General features: G+C 38.0%; 1 protein-coding gene across 1 annotated transcript in view; it reads right to left on the reverse strand.

Annotated features, from left to right (window-relative positions):
- The window catches only part of LOC138752864 (kinesin-like protein KIF28), a 92,656-nt gene that overhangs the window by 38,832 nt on the left and 35,385 nt on the right, over positions 1–18,439 (reverse strand). The window contains exons 9-17 of the mRNA XM_069915482.1: positions 18,318–18,385; positions 13,285–13,427; positions 8,637–8,758; positions 8,102–8,192; positions 7,611–7,671; positions 6,490–6,613; positions 5,306–5,453; positions 3,097–3,209; positions 233–340 (exon numbers count right to left, since the gene is read on the reverse strand). Of these exons, the coding sequence (XP_069771583.1) occupies positions 233–340; positions 3,097–3,209; positions 5,306–5,453; positions 6,490–6,613; positions 7,611–7,671; positions 8,102–8,192; positions 8,637–8,758; positions 13,285–13,427; positions 18,318–18,385 (978 nt within the window). The remainder of the gene's footprint in view (positions 1–232; positions 341–3,096; positions 3,210–5,305; positions 5,454–6,489; positions 6,614–7,610; positions 7,672–8,101; positions 8,193–8,636; positions 8,759–13,284; positions 13,428–18,317; positions 18,386–18,439) is intronic.

Below are 18,439 nucleotides of genomic sequence, written 5' to 3' on the forward strand. Positions count from 1 at the left end.
GGTTTTGGTGTCCTTTGGACCCGTAACACTCTCCCTTGGTGGAGGTAATTGGTAAAAGAATTGATACAGTGTGATGAGCATGTGAGAGAGAATAAATTGCAAGGATTTCTAGTTATGCTGGGAGTCTCAAGGTCCTAATGGAACAAATAGACTTCTTTTCTGGGTGTGATAAGTGATTGAAAATGAAATCTCAAGTGAACAGTGTAACATTATTTCTATTAATTGGACTTACCTGATTGGCTTCCTTGTTTGTTACCTTTATAGTAATTTCTTTTTCTAACTCTTCTCCCTTGGCATCGGTTGACGCCAGATTCTTCACCTGAAGCTCCAAGGTAATTGCCTATGGTCAGAGAAAAATGTGCTATTAATTTTTTACTATATTATTAAAATTTATTTTTCTAAACTTTGTGTTACCCAGCAATGCATGGATGCCTCTACAAAGGTTTCTCTGTAATTAAGCAAGATGGCATATCTTCCTATTGCTCTTACCTGTCAGCTTTCTAGCAATTGGTTCCTCCAAAATACCTTAATTTATTTAGCTTCTTTTGCAACTTTTGTAGGTTTCCAGAATTTTTTTGCTTTTATATTAACACTACTTTCTGCCTCCAAGATTTAATTAATTGAAGCTAATGGTGCGCAATTAGAGACCACATGTTGAAACTTAGTACCACATTCATTGCTCATGGTTAGAAATGAAACTCTAGGTACTGGATTTGAAAAATGGTGCCTTTGAATGCACAGTCCTCACTCCATTTTGCTCAGGAGTTACATGCTCATATGTCTGAAGTATAATTTAAGTCCGGAGATCCAGATCAGTACAGTAGAAGCAAGTATGACCTGCAAAAAGCTATCGCCCGGGTAAAGTGGAGATTCCGGATGAAAATGGAAACAAGAAGGGACACCCGACAGCTGTGACAGGGAATAAATACCATAACCTGCTACAAAAACCAAATCTGGTAAAGTAGCAGATGGCAAAGCTTCACTCCCAGAGGAGCTCGATACATCCTACACCCAATTGATGACAGTTACAGTGAAGAACCACCCCTCCGCACTCCCATGCCTCCTGATGATTCCATCCTGTCTGTACCCAAGGATGATGTGCGACTTGCCTTCAGGAGAGTGAAAGCATCTGTCCCGAATGGAGTACCTGGCCGAGTATTAAAGATTTGTGCTAATCAACTTAACAAATCTATTCACAGATATCTTCAATATCTCACTCTGTCAGGGCATGGTATCTAACTGTTTCAAACAGGCATCAATTATACCGATGCCCAAGAAGTGTGGTAACCTGTGCTAATAACTATCAACCAGTGGCACTTACATCAACAGTGAAGAAGTGCTTTCAAAGGCTGGCGTGAAGCATATCAGCTTCTGTCTGAGCAATGACATGGAACATTCCAGTTCACCTATCATAGTAACAGGTCTACAGCAGATGCCACCTTTCTGACTCTACACAAAGCCGTGGAACACCTGGACAGCAAAAATACATACATCAGGATGCCCTTTATCGACTACAGTACGGCATTTAACACCATCATCCCCTCAAAACTGATCACCAAATTCCAAGGCCTGGGAATTAACACCCCTCTGTGTAATTGGATCATGGATTTCCTCACCTCCAGACCACAATCAATAAGGATAGATAATAACATCTCCTCCACCATCTCCATCGGTACCAGAGTACCACAGGGCTATGTTCTTTTCCCCCTGCTCTACACACTTTAAACTTACAACTGTGTGGCTTGGTACAACAACACCATCTACAAATTTGCCAACGATACCATGGTAGTAGGTCGAATAAAGGAAGGGGATGAGTCAGCGTACAGAATGGAGATTGAAAACTTGGCTGAATGGTGCACCAACAACAACCTTACACTCAATGTCACCAAAACTAAGGAGCTGATTGTTGACTTCAGGAAAGGAAAGCCAGAGTTATACAATCCAGTGATTAATGGGTGATCCGAGTCAGAGAGGGTAAGCAAATTTAAGTTCTTGGGAGTCACCATCTCGGAAGATCTTTCCTGGACCCAACACACCAATGGCAACATGAAGAAAGTACGTCTACTTCCTCAGGAGTTTGTGGAGGTTTGGAATGACATCAGAAACCCTGGCAAATTTCTATAGAGGTGTGGTGGAAAGTATGCTGACCTGCTGCATTGGTATGGGGGCACCAATACCCTTGAGCGCAAGGCCCTCTAAAAGGTAGTGGAACAGCCCAGGACGTTACAGGCAAAACCCTCCCACTATTGAGAACCTCTACAGGGAATGCTGCCGTCAGAGAGCAGCAGTAATCATCAAAGACCCTCACCACCAAGCACGCAATCTGCTCTCGCTGCTGCCATCAGGATAAAAAAAACATATAGGCGCCACAAGATTCGTACCAGCAGGTTCAGGAACAGCTGCTACCCCTCCACCATCAGACTCCTCGACAACAAACTCAATCAGAGACTCATTTAAGGACTCTTACTTGTGCACTTTATTGAGTTTCTTTTTTATTCTCTTTGTATTGCAGTTTGTTTACATTTGTTATCTGTTTACAATTATTTATTTATTGATATGTCTACACTGTGTATTTTGTTGTGCACTGCCAATTTGTAGTAGTTCTGCCGTGCCCACAGGAAAAAGGAATCTCAGGATTGCATATGACGTCATGTATGTTCTCTGACAATAAATCTGAATCGGAAGCTTTCAAGTTAGGCTTAAGATGAAACAATATTAGCACTGCAGCAAGTCTACAACTTAAATTACACAGAGGAGACCACTAATTGTCGGGGGACAATACCTTTGTCTCCATTTTTTTGTATTGTTACTTTTCAATGCAAGAAAATACTTTCAACAAAGCACCTTAACACGATTAGGGAAAAATACTGATACTAGTAAAAATGTTGCATGGTCAATGTCATTATACACAAGTTGTACTGTACCATTTTATACAGCAATCAAATAATTATCCTCATTCCTCACTTACATGGTTGTCATCAACTGTATGGGCTCTCCAGCAAGTGTCATAACAGAGGCAGGTTTTTAAAAAACAAGTCAATACTGTGGTCACAGGAATGTTTTTTTAAAACTTTTTAAAAGAAAAGAGCATTGTACCCTCTTAAGTTCTTCACATATTTGGTTCACTTGAGCTACCATAGGCATAATAGCTATGAAATCATGAAAAATTCCAATCAAATTTGGATCCAGAATTTCTTCTTGTTTTCCACCTGCTTCAAAAATAACACACAAATTAAATATTGAAGGCTTAAATAAGAATTAGTGACATTCTCTCCATGATTGCTTTTTCAGTATCAGTGGTACAATCAATTGTTCAGTATCTATGTGAAATATAAAAAGGCACTGAATAATATCCATGTAAGATTGTACTCTTCCTGTAACGAAATCCAACAACAAAGATTTATGAACTAAATCCTTCATTCTTTGTTATTTATTTAACTTGTTTTTTTTAAATATATTACCAAATTTTAACTTAAAAACTGACCACCAAGTACAAGTGCAAATGCCTGGGCTTGAATTTGCTCTGAAAATGGTGGTAATTCTGCACTAAATTACCAGAAATTCTTCCTGCAAGTTTTAGGGGGAATAATAACTCTTAAATGAATGCAAAAATCCTGAACAATTCAGCTATAGTTCAGAGGTATGGAGTTCAAACATACTGCAATTCCTTAGCATTTTTTACTTCATCAAATTGGTAAATATTTTAATTTTTAATTTAGATATACAGCACAGTAACAGGCCCTTCCAGTCCACAAGCCCATGCTGCCCAATTACTCCCAATTAACCTATAACCCTGTACGTTTTGAATGGTGTGAGGAAATAGACATCACCTGAGAAAACCCACGCAGACACTGGGAGAGCGTACAACTCCTTACAGACAGCGCGGGATTCGAACTCAGTTTGCTGGTGCTGTAACAGCGTTGCACTAACCACCATGCCAATGGTATACATTAGCGTAGGGATTAGCGCAAATCTATTACAGTGTTTTGAATCCAATGTTGTCTGTAAGGAGTTGTACATTCTCCCCGTGAATACGTGGGTTTCCTCCAGGTGCTTCCAGTTTCCTTTCATCCTTCAAAACGTAGGTTAATTGGGGATATTTGGGTGGCACGAGCTCATGGGCCGGAAAGGCCTGTAACCCTTCTGTATGTCTAAATTAATATTTTTTTTAAATATATATATAAATATATAAAAAGAGAGAGAGAGAGAGAGATATAGATAGATATATATTCTAGACCCATTCATTTCAACAGAAAGGAACATTGGAAAGATAGGGCAAGGGAAAACTTCATTTAATTTACTTATTTTTAATTGATTGTGTTTTTTTTTTACTTTTACTTAATTGTATAAAAGAATTTCAGCATTTTATTTATTTTATTTTCAAAGAAATTAAAAATTAAAATATGTTTCTGATGATTTTAATACAGTACATGATTTTAAATTCATTTTTATGTTTCTGAATCTCAGGAACATTTAGCAGTGCGTAAAATTCTTGCGAGTTCACTGTAATTTAAACCTGAGTTATGGCTTCATTGGTTCCAGCTGATACATGGATAGGGCTCCTATGTCATAATTTTACCTGTATAGAGACCTCAACATTTTCAGTATTTCCAGCAACCTGCTGACAGTTTAAATGAAAGCAGTGACATTCTATCCACGATTGCTTGTTAATGCCAGTCTCTAAGGAAAAGGAGAGATCATTGGAATGCTGAGACTTGCATCTTCTCAATGCTCTTTCACCCCAGTCCTCACCCTCTTTTCCCTTTTTTCACCTCGCTCTGACAAGCCTGTTCAACCCCATGAATATACGTTACAGCTGAGAGGTCAAGCGCATGTGCCTCGGAAATTTCCACACAACTCATCTGACAAGAGTGAACTGATCAGTAGCGAGAGGGCAATTTTCAGCCACTGTATTCACAGAGCTGTAACGTGGACACATTCTTTTACTCCATAATTCAAAGTAGCATCTGCTACAGCACCTGCTCTCACTCACAAACCACAATTTTAGTCTCTTATCTGCAGCTGTCAGGGACTCAATCCATGGATAAGTGGGTGCTAATTGATTTTGAGGGATCTTGTGTCACAAAATAATGAAAATGAGAAGAAACAAGGATTATCTGACTTACGTGAAGAAATACACAGGCAAATTGTAAAAAAAAGTTTTTCATTTATTTCTGCATTTTTCCTCAAAATGTACAAGAGTACGGGCATTATCACAATCAATCTTCAAACCCAAAGGTCTGACAAAACACTTCTTCAGGAAGGATAGAATGTAATTCACTGCTAGACTTAAAATGGAACATACCCAGTTTCACCTGTCCAAATCCTTCAATAGATGCCAGTTCAGAAGTGAAGAAATCATAGTTGTATTTATGCATTTTATCTCTGTCACTCTTTTCATGTGGAAACCCCACATATAGGAAGAATAAACTGGATCCCATGATAATTCTGTCCTGTGAAAGGAGAAAAATAGTGGAGATTTTGGAGATATAAATGCCCAAGTTATTGGGTCAGACAAAATAATTTTAAAAATGGAACTTTTGTTGTATTCAGTATTGCGTCTTTGAGTAAAACTCTGCTGGGCTGAATCTTGCTGCCCATATCTTCTATCTATAATCCTTCCACACCCACACTTATTTGGTCGATATGGGGAGGGCCCACCTTGTCCATTTTGGCCTAAATTTCTAAGCAATGTGGACTACCAGTGGCAGAGACATACTGAGGAAGGCTGGTCCCTGAAAGTCACTGAATGCCCTGACAAAGGAAAAGCTGCATTTTCAGCTTTGCTGGATGTCAAAGACTTGGATGGTTTAACTGATTTCATTTTTATAATAACCCTATAATAATCATATCAATGAAGACTTAAACTAAAATTATCAGTAACATTTGTTGATGAATAAGATTTATCTTGAGCTCCAAATTGACCAAGTTACATATTACAGATTAGCTGGTCATCAGTAAACTTTCTCAGCTGGTATTGCTTGTCCAACTTTACACAAGCTACCTGGTCAGATATGGCTTAGTGACTGGCATTCTTGTCTTCAAATCTGAAGTTTGTGAGCTTGAGTCCCCACTTTAGTAATGTTCTCAATTTTATTCTATAGAAAGGCTTTTTGATAATGTGGATGTGGAAAGGATGTTTCCTCTTACTGGATTATCTGGGGGTTTACAGTTTTAAAAGTACTGGCTAATCTGAAATAGAGATGAGTCAATATATCTTCTTTCAAGGGGCTGAGAATCTCTCCAAAATTAAGCCTTTGAATGGTCTTAAGACAGAGATGGGTGGATTCTGAATGAGATAGAGTGTGACAGTTACCAGGAGGAGTGGGAATGCACTTTTGAATATACAACCAGATCTATAAGGATTTTTATTGAATAACGGAGCAGCTAGACCTGTTCCTAATTCACTGTTCATATGAACAAACATATTACAAATGGAAAATATATATGGCGTATCCCATAGAAGCAGACATATGCTTGCATGCTTACCAGATGCTTCAGCTGCTGTTTTGTGAAAAGGGTTCCTCCATTGACTCTAACCTTGCCTTTGTTTACTGGTTCAATTATGACTTTGTGCTCACAAACCGTTATCACCGCATGCTTGTCCAGAATCCTGAGAAGTCCAAGTTCAGTACATTTTAATGCCCTTTAGCACAGAGGTAGATCATTTCCCATGGTTCCATTCAATCACATGCCTGATATCTTTCAAAAGGTTTAAACTTTAGCCTTAACTTCAAAAATGTTCCCCTTCTCTGTGCTGATAAGTCATCCTTTTGTGCAGTTGCATGTCTCTGTGCACAGAATGTTACTGGTCATGCTCCAAAACAATGGCCAGGCATCTTTATAATGAAAATATTTGTATTTTGGAAATGTGTACAAATATTGGGGAGTAGGTTTAATAAACATTCAAAATGGTTGCCACTTTTTTCCTGGCAGAACAGGCTGCCATCTCCAGAAATAGGAAGAACCCTCCTCCGTTGAGAAGCATAGGAGATTACCCTACAGGACAGTGACCACAGCAGCAGACCAGTGAGGGGCTCAGCGACTGAAGGACCTAAACTGTTGACTTGGGGTCAAATGCTTCACAGGCTGTGGGCTACTGATGACTTGTGGTCAAAAAACTCACACAGGCTGGTGCTGCTGGAGACTGGTTCATGGGAATCAGGTGTCAGAACTGGGATTCAAGTGGGTGCAGAGGCCAAGAAGGGCTCCCGAAGGGCCTCGGGTGCTGAAGGCTTCCTGATCATATCAGAGGTTTGCTTTTGGAGCTTGGGTTACCAATGGATCAAACAGGGGTCTGTGTGGCTGCAGAGGTGCTGGAGGCAAATCCACAGGCACTCAGTGCCTCGAAGGGACTCTCTCTTGCTTCTTTTTCTCTTACTGTAAGGGGTGAGAGGCAATTCTAAAGGTGACTCCATGTCTGCCTTATGGCAGGCAAATGGAAATTTTTTGTAATATTACATTTTCTGTATAATGATGTGACATTAAAAGGAATCTTGCTCTTGATCCTGAAAATCTATCTTAAGTCTTTCTGTAATCTTCTGAACTGTGCAAATCCTACCTATAACAAAGAACATTGGAAGATAATTCAGCTCATACTTTTCACTTACCCGGGTCCTTTCAAAACTATGTCGTGTTCCAAACCTACAGAGCGTCCAATTGCAGAGGTGCCTGAAATATTAAAAGACATTTCTGGTTTCACCATTCTGTGGTTGTAATTGTAAAATACTGTCCCTTTCTAGGTTTTTGCTCAGTAAGAAATCAGCTTACTTATTTTCAAATACAAGTTGCGTTGTCATTCAGTAACATTGGATACATGAAGTACATGCAGAATTCCTACTGTATCAGGTTAAAGTGGATGCAAATCTGTTCTCTTTGCTTTAACTCTTTCAACCATAAACTGTAAGTGTTTGAAAATTGTTAAATACTTCAGCAGTCAAATGGTATTATTATTGCATCTTTTCAAACAGTAACAAATTTGTTTTACTACCACATCAATAACAGAATATAAATGTACAATATTAAAAGGCTTGAAAACTGATAGAGTTACTCTTGCACCATTAGTTTTACATAATGGATTCTTTCTCAAAGCTTCACCTACCATTATGAATAAAATGCCGAATCACCCCAGACAATTGGGGATCTTCATTAACATTCAACAAATAGGGAAACACTGCCATCATCTTCTCTTCCTGAAAATAAAAACAGTTGTTTACAGTTCTATGCTCTAAATCATTCTGTATTAACAAGAAAATTTAATTGCTGTTTAAATAGAGATCCATTTGAAATAAATATTCAAAGTTGCACAACAGGTTTATGCTTAGCTTTTAATATTTGAATGCCCTTGTTTTATGTTGGAATTCACTCCAATGAAAGAAAACGAAGTTTATTTTGCCTTAAAGCTACAAAGAACTTCAGGAATCTTGAAATAAATATATTCAATGCTTCCTTTGAGTTAAAAGATCTTTTCAAATACATTTTTTTGAAGATAATATAGTAATAAAGAGTTGATCACACAGATTAGGCAAATAATGGAATAGTGCAGCTGCCTAGACAATGCTAGTCTTGATTATGGAATCCTAGATGTAACAAATGGTCCACTATCTTTAATTACTTCTGTAAAATATTAAATATACCTTTGTAATGATGCTATATTGCTGTTCCCATTCTCTCCTTGCCTCTTCTAGTTTTTGATGCCATGATTTCTGCATTTCTTTCACTTGTCGTTCGTTTTCTAAAATTTGTTGTTTTAGCATCTCTAGATTATTGAGAGAATAGCAAACATTCTTCATCAATGCCCCATAAAAAGTTATGCATTTCATGCCAGTCAATAGAGCATGGAAATAGGCCTCCATTTGCTCAGTAGATATTGACTATAAAGAATCCCATTTTTTAAATTCTTCCCACATTGCCATCAATTAGACCAGATGCTTTCACACTAAGAGGAATTTAGACACATCTTTGAGATGTGTCAAGAAACTGGAACGCTGAGAAGAAACTTATGCGGAACGTACAAGCTCCATGCGAATGGTACCAGTCGTCAGGAATGAACCAGAGTCACTGGAGCTATATGGCAGATGCTCCATTAGCCCTGCCTCTGTACTACTCCATTCATATATCGCACACAATTTATAAATAGGATATGACATCAGCAGAGATTCTAGCCTTGAATTGTTAGATCTTAATACAGTTGGGTCTGCAATAATAAAAACCTAGTGAATTTAAGATAATCAAATTAAATGACCTGGCACCTATCCTGCCAAAGTCCTCCTCACGCATGCACATTGAAAAAGCTTTTCCATGGAGGGATCAACTAAAAACTTGATGCTAAAATAATAATAGAAAATGCTGAAAACACTCAGCAGGAAAGAGCAAGTGTTAATATTTCAGGTCCACAATAAAAGATAAAAGCGGTAATTTTTAGAATCAAAAAGGTGGCAGAATAAATGAATAGGACAAAGGAATGTCTGTGAAATGATGAGTCCAGGTAAAGTGAGTCAATTATCCAGTTAAACAACTATTATGCTTCCTCTATACAAGTTGCCTGAGCATTTCCAGCATATTATATTCAGATTTCCAGAACCTGTAGTATTTTTTTTTTTAATTTTTGACCCAACATATATATATTTTTTAAAAATCACAGAATCACACCTTGCTGACAATGTATTTCTCAGAATCACATGGTGTGTCCACCAAAATAGGCAATTCAATGTCATACAAAAGTAGCCTTTGGAGTCTGCAGCATCTATTCCAGACTTCATGAATTCACAAACTAGGACAGAAATCCTCAAACGTATTAGACTATCAACCCCCAGGCATGGAATCCTGGTGCTGGTTGGTGGGGCGGGGGTGGGTGGTGGTGGCTGCGCTGGTCAAAGTAGGGTGGTGATAGTGCTGGCTGGGGGGAGGGGGACTGTGTTACCAAAGGTACAAAGAACACATACATTTTTCTTCTACACTTAATCGGTCCTACTGTTCACTCTCAACCCATTCAAAGGCTAAAGCCAAATACAATGGCAGCCACCAAGGCCTGCTCTCGCGAAAGATTGGCCACCACTGCCATAGATGCTATTTTCCTTTGATCTGCCACTGCTTTCCACCACAAAAGTTCAAATCAACCCCCCCCCCCCCCCAAGTGTTATCAACCTCCTTTCAGCCCCTTGGCATTTATTGACCGCTTGATAATCCCATTGACACCACAGGGGTTGATATCGACCACTTCGGAGACCCCTGAACTAGGACAAAGAAACCACCTCCCAGTTACCACTTTCTCATTCTGCTGATACAAGAGTTCTCATCCATGTTGAGCAATGCATGGAAAAAGCATTGAATTAGCAAAGACACAGAATGTAATCTTGATGGGTACTTCAATGTTCATCAATAGGAGTAGCTTGGGAAGGAAAACCAGCCCACTAAATGTGTCTTTGTCCCAAATATTATGAAGGGCACTGTATGTGCCCTTCATAATATTTGGGACAAAGACACATTTACCTTTTTTGCTCCTGTGCTCCACAGTTTTAAATTTGTAATCAAACATTTCACACGTGTTTAAAGAGCGCACTCCAGATTTTATTAAAGGGTATTTGTGAACATTTTGTCTTGACCATGGAGACATAGTTCCTTCATTTTAGAGCACCATAATATTTGGGCCATAGTTAAGGCATGTATATTAAAGTCATCATGTTTAGTATTTTGTTATGTATCCTTTGCATGCAATTATTGCTTGAAATCTGTGATTCATAGACATCATAGCATCTTCTCTGGTGCTGCTCTGCCAGGCCTCTACAGCAGCCATCTTCAGCTCCTGCTTGTTTCAGAGGCTTGTCCCCTTATGTTTTCTCTTCAGCATAGGAACACGTGCTCAATTGGATTTAGATTGGATGACTGACTTGACCATTCAAGAATTTTCCAGTTTCTAGCTTTGAAGTGTGTTTGGGATCATTGTCTTGCTGTAGGATGAAGCACCAACCAATGAGTTTGAGGCATTGACTGAAACTTGACCAGATAAAATATTTCTATACACCTCAGCATTCATTTTGCTCCTGCCATCAGCAGTTACATCATCAGTGACGATAAGTGCACCATTACCTGTGGCAGCCATACATGCCCAGGCCATAACACCCCTGCTACCATTTTTTACAGATGAGGTGGTATGCTTTGGATCTTGGGTAGTTCCTTTTCACCTGCACAATTTGTTCTTGCCATCACTCTGATACAGGTTCATCTTGGTCTCATATTTCCACAAGACCTTTTTTCCAAAATTTTGCAGGCTCTGAAATACTTCTTTGCAAACTGTAACCTTGCCATGCTGTTTCTGTAGCTAACGTGGTTTGCATCTTGCAGTGTAGCCTCTGTATTTCTGTTCATGAAGTCTCCTGCAATTCTGTATTTATGTATTATTAATTATGATTTTTTTGTATAACAGATATATGATTTTAATATTTGAACTTAGTTTTAAAGTGGATTTCATTTGTTAAATACATGTATTATGTTTGATTTAAATATATGTTTAAGGGTATTATTTTAGTATTGATATTTTTTTTTGTTGTTAGTAATTTTTTTTGTTGTTAAGTTTTATCCTTTTTTTTGTAAGTGGGGTTTTTTCTATTTTATTTACAACATTGTTAATTAATTCTTCACTCTTTATTTTGGGGGGAGGGTTGGACTAATTTTAAATTAGATGATTAATGTTGTGTTATAATTATTGGGGGGGTTAATTTGTGTAGTTTAATGATGTAGTATTCTAATTTTTATTATCTTATTTTTTATTATTTCTTTAAATGTAATTTTTATTTTATTCATGTCATAAAATTTTAAATAAAGTTAAAAAAAAGTCTCCTGCAGACAGTATTTATTGACACATCCACACCTGCCTCCTGAATAGTGTTTCTGATCTGTTGGATAGACGTTTGGAGATTTTTCTTCATTATGATGAGAATTCTTCTGTCATCGGCAGCGGAGATCTTCGTTGGAATACCCGTCCCTTTGCAATGACTAAGCTCACCAGTACACTCTTTCTTCTTAATGATGTTGCAAGTAGTTGATTTTGGTAATCCTTAGATTTGTGTGATGTTGTTTTATTCTTGTTTTTCTGCCTCATAATGACTTCTTTGACTTTCATTGGCACAACTCAGGTCTTCATTTTGAAACGATGGCAACTACAGACTTCAAAAGATGATCAAACGCTTAAAAGCAAGCCTCACTCTCGTGTACCTGCACCAATTAAGCAATTAAACATACCTGAGTACTCACAAACATCTGTGAAACCAAATATCCAAGACATTATGGTGCCCTGAACTGGGGAAAACTATGCATAAAAAGCACTGCAATTTCTACATGGTCGAACCAAAATGTTATACAAATAACCTTTAATTAAATCTGGAATGTGCACTTTAATCACATTGAATTGTTTGATATATAATTTAAAACTATGGAGCATAGGGTCAAATAAAGGGGAAAAAAAAAGGGTTGTGTCTGTAAGGTAAAACATCATGAGATGGGAATGTGTAAGGAGTTACCCTGTACAGGGCTGTAACAAGATGTGAATGCATCCTTGTACTTACAAGATAAGAGAGACATTGATGGATTGAGAGGCAGGAAGCTAGCAGGGAAAGGATAGCAACAGTTTTAGTCATTGGACAAGTAATGATATGATGATGTTCTAAGCACGTATCCAAGGGTATAAAAAATCACCATTTTGCTGATAACGGCAGAATGCATTCTCCGACTAACATGGTTAGTTGCAAGTGTTACAATCCGGTAATAAAGAACAAAGAACCCTGATTTCGACTCAGTCTGGTGTTTGTCTCACTCATTCATGAACAAAGCAGACCTAACATGTCCCAAACAAAATGGAGGGCACAATAGATGCCAGATTGAATTTGCTGCAGGAAGGTGACTAAACCATGAGAGCTAAACCTACTTCATCTCACCGTCAATGGGATGGATTGGGAAGTTTTTAAGGGATAGTGAAAAAGTAAAACACAAGAAATAATAATAATACTAATTGCAAGGATTATTCAGAAATTATAAATTATTCCCAACTTATGTCCTGAATCCTAGATATGTTTATATTTGAATTCCTGTTAAACCAGATAAAGAAAATGGCGACAATTTGGTCTAACAAATTAATAAAATAGCTGCTAAATCTTCCATGATATCAAAAGTGTAAAGGCATTTACTTATTTTCCTCTACTACTATTTGCCCAGAATATATGATGCTATTGATCCCATTTTTAACAAACTAAAAAGTTTCCAAGGTTAGTGTCAAAATAATAAACCAACCTCGCTCATCATTTTGGATATCACCAGCCTTCTCCAAATCAACAATTCTTGCTTGCAATCTAGAATTATCTGCTTTCAAATCCAAGAAAAGGTGTTCCGTTAGGCTTTCATTAATTGTTGCTCTGTTCTGGATACTCTTGGCTCTTCAAAGACAAGAAATTGGCAAACACTGTGCTTTCAATTATGTGACATTGTTATATATTTTAATGGACAACTTTAAAATCCATTAGATTACATCATAAATCAGGATGCTTATTACTGACTACAGTTTGGCATTCAACATCATCCCCTCAAAACTAATCAGCAAACTTCAAGATCTGGGCCTGTAATTGGATCCTGGATTCATCATCTCCAGACCCCAATCAGTGCAGATTTACAAGAGCATCTCCTCCACAATCTCCACCAACACGGGAACACCACAGAGGAATTAGGGGATATGAGGAGAAGGCAGGTAGGTGGAGTTAGGTCATAAATTAGATCAGCCATGATCATATTGAATGGCGGAGCAGGCTCGATGGTCCATTTTTGGCCTATTCCTGTTCCTACTTCCTATGTTCCTATGACCTATGCTCCCTGCTCTACTCGCCTTAGGCCTATGACTGTGTGGCTCAGTACGACAAGAACACAATTTACAAATTTGTTGTCGATACCACAGTAGCAGGCTTTATGAAAGGGGGTGAGTCAGCGTACAGAAGGGAGATTGAAAAAATTTGGCTAACAATAACCTATCACCAAAATCAAGGAGCTGATTGTAGAATTTAGGAAGGGAAAACCAGAGGGGCAGGATCCAGTGATCATTGGGGGATCAGAGGTGGAGAGGATGAGCAAATTTAAATTCCCAGGAGTCACTATCTCAGGGGACCTTTCCTGGACCCAACATATTAAAGTCGCATGAAGAAAGAACATCAGTACCGCTACTTCCTCAGAAATTTGTGGAGATCTGGTATAAATCAGAAATCTCGGCAACTATCTACAAATATGTAATGGAAAGTGTGCTGACTGGCTGTATCACAGTCTCCAAGTGGAAAGCCCTGTAAAACATAGTGGACACAGTCCAGTACATCATAGGCCGAACTCTCCCCACCATCGAGAAAATCTATGTGAAACCCTGCCATCAGAGAGCAGCAGCAATCATCAAGGATCCACACTACCCAGGACATGCTCTGTTCATGCTGCTGTGATCAGGAAAGAGGTTCATACCACCAGGAATATTTGCTATCCCTTCACCATCAGACTCCGAAACAAGAATCAGAGACTCATTTAAGGACTCTTATTTTTCTAATTATTTATTACTGATTGTTTTTTTTCTTCCTGTATTGCAGTTTGTTTACATTTCTTTTTGTTTATTTTCTCTCTTTTCTAGAGAAATCCTTTTTTCTTGAGTCCAGTTTAGTTACCAATCAATAGAAATTGTGCTTAGTCTGCAGAAAAATGAATCTCAGGTTTGTACGGGATGTCATATATGTACTCTGACAAAAAAATTTGAAATTTGATTAATTTGGTGTCTTTATTCAGTGATAATATTGTTTATGGAAGGTAATTCTGTAATATTGCATGAAGTAACACTTTTGGGAATTCAACATGGAGGAAGACATGTGGAAGTTGATAATTTTTGTGTTTTAGCAGATAGGAATTTGTTTTTAAAATTGTGTCAAATGTGTTTTAGTTTTCCTTGCATGGATCTCTCTCATCACCTCTTATAATTTTGCCTTCACACACTATTCTCTCTGATTTTGCCTAATGGGTCAATGTGTGGATTAGAAGAATATATAGATACTTTAAAAGCTATTCACCATTTAGACTATAATACCATAAAACATACGAGTACAATTAGGCCATTTGGCCTATCGAGTCTCCCCCACCATTCCATCATTGTTGACATACTATCATTTTCAATCCCATTCTCCTGCCTTCTCCTCACAACCTCTGATTCCCTTCCTAATCAAGAACTTATCTACATCTGTCCTAATATATATCCAATGACCTAACCTCCACACATGCCTGCAACAATAAATTGCATAGATTCACCACTCTCCGGGTAAAGAAATTCCTCATCTCTGTTCTAAAGAGATGTTTTTGTACAGGCAATCCCCAGGTTATGAATGAGATCTGTTCCTAAGTCTGTCTTTAAGCCAAATTTGTAGGTAAGTCGGAACAGGTACATACGGTTCTTATTTAACATCAAATGTTTCTCTTAGTATATAATATACAGGTATTTTAAGATTCGTGGCAAATTCATGTAGGCGATTTTTGAACAGCTTTATTTGTTTGCCCAAATGTGGTAGAGAGGGTGTATTCATGGTCCTTCGAGAATTGAGAAGTCCTGCATGATTTCAAAACCACTCCTAAGCTGGCAGAATCAAGTAGGATGCCAGATGTTGGTGGCCATCACACAGCCAACATTGGATGAGGCCACACTTTAATGGAGATTGGTTTATTCATGTCTGGTGGTTGCAGCCAGATGCTACTGTCAATCCCAGGTAGGCTAAATGCGCCTACATGTTGCTCCACAATCCACGCTGCTTCCTGTTTCTCGCTCTCTGAAATCTCTCTTTCTCTGATATTTGCTTGGGGAAACTCTTTAACTGTGAATCGTTAGGGCAACAGCAGCCAGTTGCCTTTATCAAAGATGGCTACCCTCCCAGTTGGAACAGAGACTGGACTGTGGGGATTTTGGACTACAGTATATATTCTTTTTAAAATATTTTTATTGAAATTTACAATTATACAAATTTAAGCCATACAGTTATATTTTAGGATAAAATTGCAGAAGAAAAAAAAATTAAAAAAGAAAACCTAACAGGTTTCGCATCAAGTGATGCGAACTTGGAAACCGATAGCAGCATCGAAGTTTAGATCAGTTTCAAAACTTTAGATTATGGGCCAATGATCCGTGAAAGGACCCTATATCTTTAAGAAATTAGCATTTGAATCTTAATTTAACATATCTAGATTTGCTACTAGTAAGGCCTTAAGGAAATAGTTCCTGTTTGATTATACTTGACTGCCAGCAGGGGCTGACACAGAGCAGGAGACTGCAGTATGCAAGATCTGTAATGGAGGCTTGCAGCCTCATGGCATGGCTCATGGTGCTGTTAACATCAACTTTAAAGTAAAGAACCTTTTCCTTCATCCAGATGTTGTCTAAAAACTCACACATAAAAGTTGAAACACCTTCCCCCTTCCCCACCCAGCCATCCCTTCTCCCTCTCATTGCTGCTATCCCTCCCTCCTTTCTCCACCTATCATCTCCTGCCTTTGCCAGCTTTCCCCCCCCCCCCAACCCACTCTTTTGTTTGGACACCTGCTGGCATTTTCTCATAGGGGCTCAAGCCCGAAACATTGGTTATGTATTTTTACCTAAAGGACACGGTTTGACCTGCTGGGCTTCTCCAGCATTTTGTGTTATAACTTCAACCACGGTGACTACAGATTTTCATGATTTACTTCAGAGCAATTAAAGGCCAAGGTTCCAATTTAACCTTAAGATCACTGATAGTGGGTGAAAAATATCTTTCCAAATTTTTTCTATTCTAGAACAAAACCAAAACATGTGATCCAAAGAAGCATCCACAATGTTACATTTGTCATATAGAGGATTTATATCAGAATAAAAATGAGCTAATTTAGCTTTAGATCAATGGACTCTATGGACCACTTTAAATTGCAATAAGCAATGTCATACATAAAGGGAGGTAGTTTATCAATTTACAAATGGAATCCCAAACCTCATCAGAGAATGAAAGATTCAAATCCTGTTCCCAATTGCTCTTGATCCTAACTGAAGAGGCAGTTCTTAAATTAAGCAAATTATTATAAATAAGTGATATCGAACCTTTGTGAGAAAGTTGAAAATCAAAAAGTAAATCAAGAATATTTGCATCAGGAATTTGCAGAAAATGGGAATCTGAGATTGAACAAAATGTCTAGTGGACTACATTATATGCATTTAAAACTACTGAAATCAATTTCTTGAAGTAGGCAATGTGATCCCACTTAAAATGGCAGATGACATTCTCCTCCCTTGAGCCGACGAACCGCTGAAGCCACACTTAGTCCGTTCGTAAGTACGAATGGTCCTTAAGTCAGATGTTTGTAACGCAGGATCTGCCTGTATTCTTAGGCTGTGGCCTCTTGTCCTAGGCTCCCCACCATATACTCTATGTCCTCACTATCCACTCCTTTCAGTTTTCAATAGGTTTCCATGAGATTCTCCTCCCCTTTATCCTTTTAAACTCCAGCGAGCACAATCCAAGAGCTATAAAACTATGAAATGCTCCTCATATGATAACCCTTTCATTCCAAGGATCATTCTAGTGAACCTCCTCTGGACCCTCTCTAATGCCAATTTATGGTTTCTTAGATAAGGATCCCAAAACTCCTCGCAATACTCATAGTTGGTCTTACCAATGCCTTATAAAGCCACAATAAGCCTTATAAATTTAATGAGATTATAGATGGTTTAATTGTAACTTCCATGTCACATTTCCATCCACTCATACAGCAATGTTCCAACCCCTTACTTGTTATGTATCTATCAAACTCTGCTATAAAAATTTCAAAGATTTTTCCCTCTGCACTTGAGCTCCAAAGACTTACAGCAAAACATTGAAAAATTTTAAAGATTTTTAAAAACTTTGTCTCCATCTTAGATAGTCAATCCCTTACCATAGAAACTCTCAAAAACATCTCTTCAACATTTACACTGTTAAAACCCCTGGGGATCTTTATTGTTCCAAAGTTGTTCAAAGTTTTTTTTTAAATGAAATCTTCAGCTTCATAATTTTCTCCATTTAATTTGCACATATACAAATTTCTCCCAGTTACTTCATTCAGGGTTTTGGTGGAGATGAAGAATTAATCCCCTTATTATATGAACTCATGCCAACTCCATTTACATTTAGAATAGATCTATGTTGAAATGTTAACAAATATCCACAGTAAAGCTTGGATTGGGAGGATAACATATGTTATAGTCATCAATCAATTTGGATTTCATCACCAATTTAGGCAAGAAAAGCACACTGCTTTACCTTTCAGCAAATCGCAACGTTGACATTGTCTCCTCATAACAAGCATCTGCTGGGCTTATTGTTGCAATCTGGAAATAATTTTTAAAATTAATAAAATGTAATAAATGTAATAAAATGTAATA

This window comes from Narcine bancroftii, chromosome 2 (genome assembly GCF_036971445.1).
Source record: "Narcine bancroftii isolate sNarBan1 chromosome 2, sNarBan1.hap1, whole genome shotgun sequence".
Lineage (NCBI taxonomy): Eukaryota > Metazoa > Chordata > Chondrichthyes > Torpediniformes > Narcinidae > Narcine > Narcine bancroftii.